The sequence below is a fragment of the Onychomys torridus genome, chromosome 2 (assembly GCF_903995425.1).
Source record: "Onychomys torridus chromosome 2, mOncTor1.1, whole genome shotgun sequence".
NCBI lineage: Eukaryota > Metazoa > Chordata > Mammalia > Rodentia > Cricetidae > Onychomys > Onychomys torridus.
The window spans coordinates 37,464,599-37,479,792 of NC_050444.1; the positions used below are offsets into that span (position 1 = coordinate 37,464,599).

The 15,194-nt window shown below is 36.2% G+C and overlaps 1 protein-coding gene across 5 annotated transcripts in view; it reads right to left on the reverse strand.

Moving 5' to 3' along the window:
• Positions 1-15,194, reverse strand: part of C2H8orf34 (chromosome 2 C8orf34 homolog) — a 401,050-nt gene that overhangs the window by 79,785 nt on the left and 306,071 nt on the right. For all 5 annotated transcript variants that reach the window (XR_004944281.1, XR_004944280.1, XR_004944279.1 and 2 more), the window contains one exon: positions 5,801-5,877. Coding sequence is in view for 1 of the 5 variants with exons in the window: in XM_036179890.1 (XP_036035783.1) it covers positions 5,801-5,877 (77 nt within the window). In the remaining 4 variants the exon portion in view is untranslated. The remainder of the gene's footprint in view (positions 1-5,800; positions 5,878-15,194) is intronic.

Here is a 15,194-nt window from a genome sequence, read left to right on the forward strand (position 1 = left end):
GAATTATATACTCTATAAAATATGTAAAACCATTTACTTAGCATAGTAGTATACTTCAGTGTGGAAAAGAATTTGCAAGATGTTTCAAAATATCAGCTTGTAGATAAGATGAAGCAGAGAGAATTTTTATGGGGTAGATTTGTTGGGGATGAACAAAAACCACATTAGTAAGAAACAAGGGAGAAAGCAGAGAGGGAAAAATCCATGATTAGGTAGTTTAATGGTCTATGAGCTGTAATGTCACTTTCAAGATATCACCTTTTCTTTTTAATTGTTCAAATGTATACATGTATGACTTACAAGAGAAGGAATAAGGATCTGGGAGGTGGGTAGAAATAGAAGAATGAATCTCACAAGTAGCAGTGAACACATACTACATGGCCTGAAAATAATAGCCAAGCAACTGGAGAATAGACATAACGGTATGTCATCAACCTGCAAATTATACAGGCCACATGATTACAGCAGATTACAGATCTCCTCCAGTCTTAGCAATCAATGTTCACTGTGTGTAATGGAATTCCTCTTTTAATATAATTCCCCAAAGCATGTGGGATTTATTATAAGAAGATTCTATTTTGCTAATTAACATTCAGACAGGAAAAAGAAACACAGCAGAGACTTTGTGCTGACCTAGGCACTGAATTTGAGGAATAAGTTTTAAATGAAGAAAACCCAATTCATCAAATTCTTCCCAGGATAAAGAACCCATTTAGGAGCAATGTTGTTGCTGTCAAAACTCTCTGAGGCGATCAGCCAATTGTTTGTGTTACAGATGCTATCATCACAAATGCTTCTTTATCTTCAAGCCTTTGAATTATCAAAAAAAAAAAAAAAAACCTACTATATTTAGACCTTACCAAATCCATGCAGTTTAAAGTCCACATGCATGGGATTGTTGGAAAATGAACCAAAAATGTGAATTTATGAATTCAGACAGGTCGAAATTTCAGTACTGAGTAGAGGTAAAAAATAGCAGCCAAGAACAAAAGCTGAAGCCATCCACTTTACAACACAGGATCAAATAAAGCAGGTACTTTATTTACTAATTCACAAAACACCATATCCCACAGACTTAGAACTAACCAAACTTGGCATCTAATTGAGTGGAGTAGGCCTTTTTCTGAGATAATTCCAGAATCTGAGATAATTCCAGATAATTTAACATCAGGATAAAGGTGGCCATGGGAACATGAGGTATGTACTGTTTTTCTCCTCACTATCAGCATTTCCCTGTGTGCTGACACCCTGATCTCTCAGACCTCTTCAATGTAAAAGACCTAAGCAAACCTAATCTAGAAAGCCCCAAACTCACTTGACCCTTCTTTCATATAAAGCCACCTCTTAGAATCCGGTCCCTCAACTCCAGCTTTTCACTGTGTGTTTAATCTAATGATACAATCTATCCTTTGAGATTAGCCAATGAGGATTGCCCAGTTAGTGTGTGTTTTGTAGCGCATGTAGTTATTTAACAAGGACTTAGGCTTCAAAGAATTTTCACATTGAGAAATTTGAGTTGCCTTCTGCACTACCTTTTTGACCCAGGATACATCCTAAAATGTTGTGAGACCTCAATTTGCTCATTTAAACATAAATGCAACTTAATTCTCAGGATGGTTATCAAGTTGAAAGTGAAGTCCAGGAATGTTAACACCACATGAGAAATGCTTCATGAAATAACAGTACTGTACTCATCTTTACTATTGTTAATACTACTTTAACTCTAGCCATTGCATATTTCCCTCAGTAAATAATACTCCCGAAGGAAAATTATAACTTCTAGTTACTATTGGACACTTCAGGAAACCTCAGCAGAAGTCCTTCTCTTAATTTTTCTTCTATTTTCAGTAAGAAATGATAACCAGTCAAAGTTTTATGCGAGTCACTAAATAAAATTCAGAAAGGAAAAAGTAAAAAAATACAAAGGAAAAAGTTGATAAAATGTCTCTCCTAATTATCTTTTCATCTTTTCTCTGTGTCCAGGTTTTTAATTAATATCCTGAAAACAAAATAAAGAAAACTTAAGATTAAGAGCACTGTAGGAATTGTGAAGTATGAAAAACCTTTATGTAAATATTCATCAATTGTTGATCTAAAGCAGCTGTTTATTACACTCATGGAGCTAAGCCAAGTGGTCAATACCTGCTGCTTCGGATTTTCCTTTTGAAGACTTTTTTCTTTTTGTTCACCCGTTTTTAATAAAGGGATTTACCTGACAAATCCAGTTTTAATCTGCATGGATTATGTGTATGCTAAAAAGCTTTCTAGAACATAGCCAAAGAAGAGAAATTTTTCAGAAAAATGATCTGCTTTGAGTGGTGGAAAAAGGTCAAAAATACATAAAAAATTTAAAAAAGTCTAAATCTAAGCATTGTCTTTGCAATACTAAAATATTCGAGAAGTATTGGAAGCACAGATTCAGCCATGAGGGGAAAATATCTCATAGGGTGAGTCCATTCATTAATGGGCACCACTCAATGAGGGGCTAGTGAACACAGACAGTGGATGTGGGAAAGAAATAACTTTACTATTTGTGACGGATTCATACTTTTGTAGAAAAGCACTGAAAATTGCTTTGATATGTTTTATATCTGTTACAATAATAAAAAGAAAAGTTATTTTGCTTCAATTCCCTATTAGCATTTGGGAAAAGTTACAAGCCTCTTTTTGGTTTATGGAAAATAATGTCCAAAAATACTATAAATGCATACTTTAGGCAATTTACATATAAAATGTAATCATCTGAAAATAATTAACTTTTTAAATCTGCGTTTTCTTGAAACTGTAAACAGCTATCACCTAGAAATGTCATGTTTATAGTACTAACTTACCTAGATATTGTTTGAATTTGTACTCATTTCCAAAACAATTTAGCTGCTGTTAAACAGAATCAAACAAGTTTTAAGAATTAAAAATCTATTGAGTGAATGAAAACAAAATTTTTCATGAGAAAAGCATTGTTTGATCATTGTGGAAAGAACGTAAAATCTCTAAAAGCTAATATGAAGTCACTTGTAAATAATTTAATTAAACAAAGCTAATTAATTTTTTCCACTGGGATATTAGAAGTTCTAAAGTAAGCCAAACACTGTAGACAGAGACTAATTTGATAAGGTCATTAAAAGAAAAAAGAATATAATAGTATCCTTTCTAATTAAAAAATATTTTTTGTTTTGATCAGACAGATCTCATGTAGCCCAGACTGGCCTCCAACTTGCAATGTATCCTGAACTTTTGTTCCTCCTGCCTCCACTGGGTAAGTGGTAGATTTACAGGCATGGGCCACTGTTCCTACTCCTTTTCGAAACATAAACTTAGCTAGATTTCACAGATGATAATATAAACCTTTGAGAAAATCATGATTGAGACGTTATTGCAATCTGAATGACAACCCAGCCTTACTATCATGCCATTATAGGTGTGTACTTACATTTATGTAGGAGAAAATGCCCTTTCAAAGAAAAGTTGATGCAATCCTGATTAATAATAGAAAATATTATGTGTCTCAAACACAGGTGCCATTGTCCCCTCTGATGTGGCAACATTATTTGAAGTGCTGAATTTGATTACACTGTGACTCAGAGTTTACAGAAGACTCAGCAAGTAAGGATGCATTCGGTATATGTCCAAGGTATATATTTGAAACTACATAACCATAAGAATTGGTTGAAAGTATAGATTGTATGTTGGCTGAATAATCTGTCTTAGATGGCACATGCTGATAGATTTCGTCTCAGATTAAACTGTTACCTTGGCATTGCCTAGAGTCACCAGAAAAAGGGATCTCAATTGACAGATTGCCCAGATCAGCTGGCTTGTGGGCACACCTGTGAGTGATTGTCTTGACTGCTGTTGATGTAAGAGGGCCTAGCCCTCTGTGGATGGCATCATTCCCTAGGCAGGCAGTCCTGGGCTATATAAGAAAGCTAGCTAAACTTGGACCAGTAAGCCAGCAAACAGCATCTCTTCATGGTTTTACTTCAAGATTCTTCCTGAGTTCCTGCCCTGATTTCCCTCAGTTGTGGACCATGATCTAGAGGCCTAAGCCAAATAAGCCCTTTCCTCCCCTAAGTTGTTCTGGTCAGAGTATTTTAGCATAGCAACAGAAAGGAACTAAAAAGCTGCAAATATCTGAGTACCAGTTAGAAGGAACACTTTAAGTACGGGTGTTAAGCTGTTGACGTCGAACCAGGACTAGTCGCTAGAAAGCAGTTTAGTGACTGAGCTTCTCTGGGCATGTTTTCTCCCCCATGGGTATCTATACTGAGGACAAGAGAGGGGACAATGGCTAGGAATGCAGAGGTAAGGGACAGAAACGACCAACTCCTATAAAAAATTCATATGGCTCTTACTGTTTCTAGGGCTCTAGCATATTTATCTCATTGCTGAGGAATTATTTCAGAGTTATGCAATTAATATAAAAGATGTGCAGATACTCAGTTAAGAAAAGAGAAGTAGAAAAACAGAAATTTCTGGACTTTTATTTTCCATATCTGGGCTGATATGGATAATAAACAAAGAAGTAGGTTATATATCCAGATACAGGGACAAGTAATATATAAGAAGAAACACAGAAATGTAAAATTTTAATAAAGATCAGGAAATCTACAGTGAGAAAGCAACATTTTAGAAAAGAGGCACTAATATCTTTAGCATTTTTAGAATTAATTTTTTATGACGTCCAATAGAAACAATGACAAACTGAATAAAATACTGTATAATCTGAATGCTGTTTGACCACAGTGACATGGGTTATAATGTCCACATCTACAATGTGTTTGTAAATGGGGTGCTAAAAGATCTAATTCTCCGAAACGAAGTTACTAAGGTAGTTTACACCCAGTATCAGTGGTGATTCTGGTGCTTCATCCTGGATAAAAGGAGGAACTAGGATCCACCAGCAACAAAATGAGAAGAAAATGTGATGGTATGGGCAGAAGACAGACATCTCCAAGGCTTCAGTAGAAATTAACTTTATCTCAGCCTTCTACCTCTAGATCCAGGAGGAAAAATACTTCTATTGTTTAAACCATTTGATCTGTGGTACCTCATTATGGGAACCTAGGCAAATGCACAGAGATTTGCAAGCACCATATGAACACTGTCTAAATATAAATGATTGCATTAGCCTGACTGTTAGAGCAATTCAAAATCATTTAAAGACTTTTATATTTAGAATTTATATAGAGATTTTTGGTTTTCCTGTATTTATTCTTTTAACCTTGATTTTCACTAAAAGTCAGAAACTGAATCCCATTACACCCTGGTAAAGAGTTAACAAAAATAACAAGGACTTCACACCTGATAATAGTATGAATTAAGGAACATGTAAGCTTTCAAGATTCAGAAAGCATTTACATTTCTGCTAGCATGCATATAGTTCAATTTATTAAGTTTGACCAAGTTTGACATGGCAACTCATAAGCTCTTAGAATGTGCCTATGCACTAATAATGCCTAATCTCACAGGAACTAACTACTGCCTCAGTTATATCTTCCACAGGAATTAAATACTTCCTCAATAAAGTTTCCCACAACTGCCCAAAGAACTTAACACAACTTTGCTATATATTTAGTAAAGGGGGCAACTACAGCTGTAATAACTCTGCCACTGTATAGAGAACAGTGAATGCATTTAAAGTATACTTTATAAAAAGAATAGTTATTGCTGTTCTTTGTGGATGCTATCTTAGTTATTTCTCTCCCCCATCTCTCTCTCTCTCTCTCTCTCTCTCTCTCTCTCTCTCTCTCTCTCTCTCTCTCTCTGTTATGAATTTAACAAAAACAAATACTATACTTACAAGTTCTGTTGATTTTGATGTTTTCTCAAAATCTTCACCTTCCTCCATGAGAGTTTCTTCAGTCCCAGGTAAAGAATCTATTTTAATTTTTAAAAATAGAAGTTACACATTGCCTATGCATGAAATATACACACACACACACAGTGGAAGAGGAAATCAACAGAATCAAACTACTTATTCAAAGAATCATGATGTTTCTGAGTAGATTTTGAATGTCATTTATTCAGCTTATACATAAATATGCAAAAGAACATATTTCTAATTCAGAAGTGTATAATAAATCAAAAAAGTACAAGAGCTAGTTAGTTTATTTTTACATATAAAGCAGTACTTCAGCCTGGAGAGACAGGACAATAGTTTGGAATGTGTACTCCACATGATCACAGAGACTATGGCAGCAGGCACAGGGCCTGCACAGGTCTAAGCCAGAGGGGTCCAGTACTGAGAGAAGTGGCCACGGGCCCACATCCTTAACTTAGCAGCTATCTCCAATTGATAACTGCTTGCAGAGGAAATATCAGTTTTCCCTAACAGAGTCTCAAGGGTTACACAAACCACACCTAAGGGTAGGCCTTAGGCCCAGTAGTAGAAGCACAATAAAAGGAACTCAATGCACTTTTGCAGGGTTTGTTTGTTTTACAATGCTTTGAGCATTTACTTTTTAACCCCATGGGTATTTTCCTTATGTATTATAATTTCTGATTTTATGTCTTTATGGGATTTCTGCGTGTTTGTCTGCGTCTGTATGTGTTTCTTGTACTCCTTCTTTGGCCCTTTTCTTTCTGTTTGTCTTGTCCTATTCAGTTCAGGCTGGTTTGATTTTATTTTAACTTACTTTATTTCCTTTTCTTTCTTTCTTTTGGGTTTTTAGATGCCTGGTTTTGTTTGTTTGTTTTTAGATGCCTTCTAACAAAAGAGAGCAAGAAAGGGCAGATCTGGGAGAAGTTGGGGAAGAGAAAACTGTAATCAGAATACACTCTACAGGGGAAAAAATAAAACTATCTTTAATTTTTCAAAAAAGTGTGTGTGCTACTAATGTAGAGGACCTGATTTTGGTTCCCAGCATCCACATCAGATGGCTCATAACCACCTCTAACTACAGCTCCACAGGATCCAGCAGTCTATTTTGGACTCTGTGAGCAACTGTACTTACGTGCATATACTCACACACAGACAACACAATAGACATAAAATTAAAAGTAAAATAAATATAAAAATGAGGTAATACTTCTTTTGGCATTTATTCATCTAGATTTTGGTACATATTTATTTTTAATGTCTATTTTCTGCAAGATTGTATTTCTTGTTTGTTTCATGCTTTCTTTTAGACAGGAAGAGGGTTATACAATTTAAGTAACAATTCTATCAATTGGTATTCTCCCTTTTAAATCAGATGACAAATTGTGAAGGAGTCAGAAAGGGTGCAAATTATTAAATGGTGGGGGATTTTTAAGTTTTTTTATTAATTAATCAAGTAATTAATTTTTCCCAGCCTGATCACAGTTTCCCCTCTACCTCTCCTCCTAATCCCTCTCCTCAACTTTCCCCTCTCCTTTCCCTTCAGAAAAGTGTAGGCCTTCCATGGATATAGTCAGCCATGGGATATCAAGTTGCCATAAGACTAGGTACCTCCTCTCCTATTAAGGCTGGATGAGGCAACTTAACTGGAGGAAAGGATCCCAAGATAAGGCAACAGTCATCCCCCTGCTCCCTCTACCAAGAGTCCCACAAGAAGACCAAGCCATACAACTGTAATACATGCGCAAAGGGCCCAGGTCAGTCTTATGCAAGTTCTCTGGTTGGGAGTTCAATCTCCATGAACCCCCATGAGTCGAGGTCAGTTGACTCTGTGTATTTTTCTGTGGTGTGTTTGGTCCCACTGGCTTTCATAATCCTTCCTCCCCCTCTTCCACAGATATGCCTAATGTTTGGCTGTGGGTCTCTGTGGTGATATTGTGTTCCCTAAAAATATTGTGCACTCCAATAAATGTATCTGGGGTCAGAGAACAGAACAGCCACTAGATACAGAGGCCAGAAAATGATGGCACACACACCTTTGATCCTAGTATTTCAGACGGATCTCTGTGAGTTCAAAGCAACACTGGAAACAGCCAGGCATGGTGACTCATGCCTTTAATCCCAGGAAGTAATGGCAGAAAGCAGAAAGGTATTTAAGGTGTGAGGACCAGGAACTAGAGCTGGTTAAGCTTTTAGGCCTTTGAGCAACAGTTCAGCTGAGATTCATTCTGGATAAGGAAGGACTCAGAGGCTTCCAGTCTAAGGGAAGGGGATCAACTGAGAAGTTGGTGAGGTGAGGAAGCTGTGGCTTATTCTGCTTCTCTGATCTTCCAGCATTCACCCCAATACCTGACTCTGGGTTTGTTTTTATTAATAATACCTTTTAAGATTCATGTTACAGGTCTCTGAATCTGTTCCAATTAATTGTGCTGGGTGAAGCCTCTCTGAATGATGGAGGTTTTAGTGATCCACCATATCAAGCAAGGAGTTATGACTATTTAGTCTAAATCTTAGAGAAGTGGGTAATTGGTAACTTTAAATTACGTGAATAAAGTGATGGGAGCCCCTTCCACATGGCTGCCAATTTAGGTTAATCAGTGCAGTGTAGAAAAATATTTATGATTGCTAGAGATTTTTCTAATACTGATAATTATATGTATCATATATAAATAATCTATATCAGTGCTGTTAACTTTCCTAGTTAAATTTAATTTCATATATTGAAATTTAAAAATTAGTTTAGAGTGAAGTATGTTAGACCATTGAGTTTTATAAACTTGATTCTTATATTTATTACTGTTAAGAGAGCCCTCATCAAAGAAGCTTCTCTTTATAGCAAATGCATGCAGTAAACTAAAACTAGATACAATTCACAGATCAACAGATCATAGCAAGCTCTGCCCTAATGGATACACCTACACCACAGCTCCAGCATGTATGGCTCAGGGAACATGACAGAAGAGAGGGCTGAAAGATTTCAAGAGTCAGAATATCAAGAAGCAGAACAGTCTCAGTTAGATAGAGCTCTATAAACCAGACTGGAATAATGGCAATATCAATAGTCATGGTAACATGTATGGGAGAAATTTTCATGGAACCCACCCCTAGACAAAGAATTATAGGAAACTATTCACAGCTGGGAGAAGAATAATTAGCCTCTCTCAGGGATGAGTTCTCTTATAGATTATCAAATACAGAGTGGTCAGCCCTGAAGCCACATATACACACAACAAAAGCAGATTTTATAGCTTATATTAATGTATTTGTGCATATATGTGTATATATACATATATATACACATAGAAATGTAATAATAATAATCAAAGAAAAAATAATTTCAGGGGAGGACATGAGAAGGGTTAAATGAAGGTACCTCAGGGGAAGGTCGGGGCTGAAGGGTGGAAAGAGGGAAGTTTTTCTAATTTAATTTAAAATGCAATTTTTAAGCCATATGATTCCATAAAGAAAAAAATCACTTAGATTCATGTGCAAATGGAGACAGATTTTTCTAATGCATGAAATAAGTGCTCTGGGCAAGAAATTAGAATGTTGAAAACTTCTAGCCCCTTTATGGCCAAAGAATAGGGAAACAATGGGAAACTTGGCAGAAGTCCAAGGTTGTAGCTCATGGCATCTCTATCTCTGGTAATTCAGAGTATTTCATTCAAGACAAGCTAGCCAATTTCTTGGGTACAAGGTTATCTCTACATAAACATAGATATTTCTGTAGAACACAAAATGCCCTCCACTATAGTACTAACTCTGGGGAAACCATAAATTAAAATAATTTACAGACAACACTTCTAAGCAGAACAGAACCATTGAAAGTAGCATATTTTAGTTGATAAAGTCAAGATGGATAATGAAAAATGTACCAAGTTAAAAAATAGTCATTCAATTGAAAAGAATACTTAGGCAACTATCTATTAAAACCAGCTTGTAACAGTTTATAAGCTAGTGTGGATAGGCCCATCAAATCAGGATGCAAGCTGGACCTCATTTGCATCTTCTGATATTAAGTTACAATTCTAGCCAGGGAAATAGGTAAGCTAACTCAAGATCTTCCCCTCTCCCTCCTCTCCTCCAAGTCCAATCCCACAGTCTCACCCCTAGTTCTGCAGCAGACCCTCTGTTGTGCTCTCCTCACTGGCTGCCCATGTTCCCAGGGGACTAACTAAGCTGATCCTGGTGCAACACCCTGCTTTCCTCCCTCCTGGGAACCCCATGTCCCCACTCCAGTTCATCCACATTCCTAAGTGTTAGTTCCCAATACCCAGGAACACATTCTTACTTGGGGTTCCACTGGCTGCACCAACAAGAACCAGAAGAATGTCCCACAAGGCAACACACAGACATCACACTCTCCTAAGAACTAGAGAGGAAACAGAAACCAAGGAACAAAACAAACACCAACAAAGACAAGACCAGATATCAGCACCTATAATTACACCCTTACCAATTCCAAGTGCTTAGATACCAGAGGAAAAATACAATCAACAACAGCCAGGACAATATGTCTCCACTAGAGCTCAGCAACCCTACCACAGCAGGTTCTGAGTATTTGAGCAGAATTTAAGCTCAAATAAAATACCTTAAAATAGCTTTCAAGCATAAGACAGAAGCCCTGAAAAAGGAAATGGTTAAAATCCTTAAAGAAATCTATGAAAACACAAACAGTGGAAGGAAATGAAAACACACACACAACAAACAAAATAAAGCAAAAGGAAAAAACTCACAAAAATGTTTGAATCCTGAAAGTAGAAATAGTACAAGAAGCATACAGAACACTAAATAGAATGGACCTGAAAAGAAATTCCCCTTGAAACATAATAATCACAATACTAAATATACAGAGCAAAGAAAAAATATTCAAAGCCACAAGGGAAAAAGAGCAAGTGACACAAAAAGTCAGACCTACTAGAATTTTATCTGACTTCTCTACAGAGACTCTGAAAGCCAGAAGTGCTCAGACAGATGTGTTGACGGCAGATGACCAGCCCAGATTACTATAATCATCAAACCTTTCAATAACCATAGATGGAGAAAATAAGACATTTAATGATAAAGTCACATTTATACAACATCTTTCTATACATCCAGCCCTACTAAAGGTGCTAGGAAAACAAAAACAAAACACTAAACAACAACAAAACCCTAGGACCTAAAGAGAATAACTACATTTTAAAAACCCCACAGGGAATAAATAAAGAGACCAATAAAATCAAAAGAGGGGGAGTGCACAAATACATACCTGAAAGCTCTTAAACAAAAAGAAGAAATCACATGCAATAGGCATAGAGGATAAGAAATAAACTCAGTATTGAAATAAAAACAAAGAAAAATACAAAGAATCAATGGAACAAAGAGTTTGTACTTTTAGAAAAATCAATAAGATTGAAAGATCCTTATTTAAATTAACTAAAAGGTAGAGAAAGAATATTTAAAATAACAAAATTACAGATGAAAAGAGGGATATAACTACAGACACCATGGAAGTCTAGAGAATCATAAGGGAATACTTTAATAAGCTGTACCCCACTGAATTGGAAAATCTAAAAGAAATGTATGCTTTTCTTGATACATATCATTTACCAGAGTTAAATCAAGATTAGATAAACAATTTAAACAGACCTATATCCCCTAGTAAAATAGAAGCAGTCATTAAGTCTCCCCACGAAGAAAGGCCTAGAACCAGACAGATGATTTTAGCACAGAATCCTACCACACTTTCAAAGAAGAATTGATGCTAACACCCCTAAAATAAAATTCCACTAAATACAAAAGGAAGGAACATTGCCCAATTCATTTTATTATCATTCATCCTGATATCCAAACCACCTAAAGACCCAACAAAGAAATAAAATTACAGACCATTTTCCCATATGAACATAGATGCAAAATTAATCAATAAAAGACATGCAAACCAAATCCAAGAACACATCAAAAAGATCACCAACCATGATCAAGCAGGATTTAACCCAGAAATTCAGGGATGATTCAATATACATAAATCCACCATATAAAAAACTGAAAGACAAAAACCAGGTGCTCAGATCATTAGATGCAGAAAAGGCCTTCAACAAAATCCAACACCCCTTCATGATAATAAATAGTCCAGGAGATATTAGGAATACAAGGAATATAAACATAATGAAGACAGTTTACAGTAAGCTCCTACCCAACATCAACTCAAATGGAGAGACACTCTAACTCAAGAACAAAACAAGGTTGTCCATGCTCTCCATACCTTTTCAAATACAGCACTTGAAGTTTTACCTGGAGCATTAAGGCTACTAAAGGAGATCAAGGGGATACAAATTGGAAAGGAAGAAGTCAAAGTATCTTTATTTGAAGATAGTAATATAGTATACATAAGTGACCTAAAAATTTCCACCAGGAAACTCCTACTGTCAGCAAATTGTTTGGATACTAAATTAACTCACAAATACCAGTAGCCCTCCTACATACAAATGACAAACAGACTGAGAAATAAATCACAGAAACAATACCTTTAACAACAACCTAAAATAATAAAAAAAATTTGAGATAACTCTAACCAAGCAAGTGAAAAATTTCACTTCTTTGAAGAAAGAAATTGAAAAAGATATCAGAAGATGGAAAAATCTCTCAGGCTCATGTATCAGTACGATTACTATAGTAAAAATGGGTATCCTACCAAAATTTGATGCAATAGATTCAATGTAATCACCAAAATTTCACAGATCTTGAAAAAACAATTTTCATGTTTATACAGAAAAAAAGAAAATCCTAGGAAAGCTAAAACAATCCAAAATAATAAAGGAACTGCTAGAGGTATCACTATCCCTCATTGCAAGTTGTACTACAAAGATACTATAATAAAAACAGCATGATATTGGCACTAAAACAGACACATTGATGAATGGAATCAAATTGAAGGTCCAGACATAAATCTGTATGCCTGATTTTTGATAAAGAATCCAGAAATACACACTAGGAAAAGATAGAAACTTCAACAAATGGTGCTGGTCAAACTGGATGGCTGCATGTAGAAGAATACAAGTAGATCCATAATTATCACCCTGCACAAAACTCAACTCCAAATGGATCATAGACTTCAACATAATACCAAATACACTGAAGCTGCTAGAAGACAGAGTGGAGGATAGCCTTGAATGCATTCATTCAATCAAAGATCTTCTGAAAAGCAGGTAAGCACAAGCATTAAGATGAACAATTAAAAAATGGCACCTCATGAAACAAAGAAGCTTCTGCATAACAAAATACACCATAATTTGGACAAAGTAACAGCATACAGAATGGGAAGATTTTTTATCAATTACACACTTGACACAGAACCGATATCTAAAATACATAAAGAACTAAAAAAAATTAAGTATCAAGGAAACTAGTAACTCAATTAAAAACGGGGTCCAGATATCAACAGAGAATTATCAATAGAGGAAACTCAAATGGCTGAGAAAAACTTAAAGAAATATTCAGCAACCTTAGCCATCAGAGAAATATAAATCAAAGCTACTTTGAGATTTTATCTTAAACCTGTGAGGATGGCTAAGATCAATAAAACAAGTGACAGCTCAAGCTGGCAAGGATATGGAGTTCTAAGAGGAATGTACATCCATTGCTGATGGGAGTGCAAACTTATCAGCCACTATGGAAATCAATGTGATAGTTACTACAAAAGATAGGAATTGATCTACTTCAAGATCCAGCTATTTCACTCTTGGGCATATACTCAAAGGATGGTTCATCTAACCACAAAGACACTTGCTCAGACTATGTTCATTGCTGCTGTATTCATAATAGCCAGAAATTGGAAACAACCTAGATATCCTTTAACAGAAGAATGGATAAAGAAACATGTGGTACATTTACACAATGGTGTATTACTCAGCTATTAAAAGAAAAAAGACATCATGAAATTTGCAGGCAAATGGATGCAACTAGGATAAAAAGCATCCAGAGTGAGGTATCCCAGACCCAGATATAGTATCAAAAAGACAAATATAGTATGTATTTCTTTATATGTGAGTATTAGTTGTTGAGTCATGATAACCAAACTACAATCCATAGAACCACAGAGGTTAAGAATAGAGCTAAGGGACTAGAGGCAATAAATGGATCTGATTAGGAAAGGGAAATACAAAAGATAACTAGGATAAATAAGGGAACTTGACTGGGAGGATCAAGTGTGGAGGAGGAGGGCAGAGGGGTTGATGAAAGGAAAATTGGGATAGACAGCTGAAATTAAGGGCTGTTTGAGGGATACTATGGAAACAATGCAGTAGACATGCATACCTAAATGACATTGCCAAATAATGGAAGACAGAGCCCCAGCTGGCTATCTTGTCAACAAATGAAGCTTTGAGCACCAGGATTGGTTTATATTTAATAGAGTTGTTGGCCAAAGGCCCCATGGGAATTCCCAAAGAAGCCAAGCTATTGCCAGGACTATAGGTTGCTGTCCACAAACTGATAGCAAGGCTCCATTGCTGAAGATAACACCTACACAACTCACCCAACATGGAGAGGTTGAGTTGGTGCCTACATAGAGCCTTCACCCATTAGTCCTAGTGTCTTTATTTAGAACAGGAAGGTATTCTGCACACTACCAAAAGAGAAACGTTAACCCCATCCTGCCACAAATCCTTTTATCTAGAATGCTGTTCTGCTTGTAGGACATTCTATAGCAATGGCAGCACAAAACTTGTGGGAGTAATATCTGATTTAAGGTCCACTGACACTCCAGATGGAATCCATACCTGACACTGATTTGGCTTCCAAGAACCTGAGACTAGATAATCCAGGGACCCAGGGTGAAACCAAATATTACTGGTCTAAAAAGCAAATGAACAAACAAAAAAATGAGAGTGATAAAATTACTCCTAATGCTATTCATATTGCTTAGCCATCATCAAAGAAACTTTCTCCTGCTACAGATGGAAACAAATACAGAGATCCACAGCCAGACATTATATAGAGGGACCTTGGAACACCCAACCTTAAATGTGATGTCTCTATCAAATCCCTCTTGTCAGAACTCAGGAAAGCCCATAGCAGAGTTAGAAAAAGTGTAACAGAGAGAGCAAATGAAGGACACCAAGTAAACAAGGCCCTCTAAATCATAGACAAAGCCCATATGAACTCAAGGTGACTGGGGAAGCGAATTCATAGGGCCTTCAATGGTCTGCACCAGGACCTCTGTGTATAAATTATGGGCTTTAATTCAGTGTATTTATGGGAATGCCAAGTTTGTGAATGAGTGGGTCTCTGGTTCTTTTGCCTTCCATTAGGCTCTTTTCCTTCTGTTGGTTTGTCTTGACCAACTTTAATGTGATAATTTTTGTTTCATTATTTTATTTTATTATTATCACTT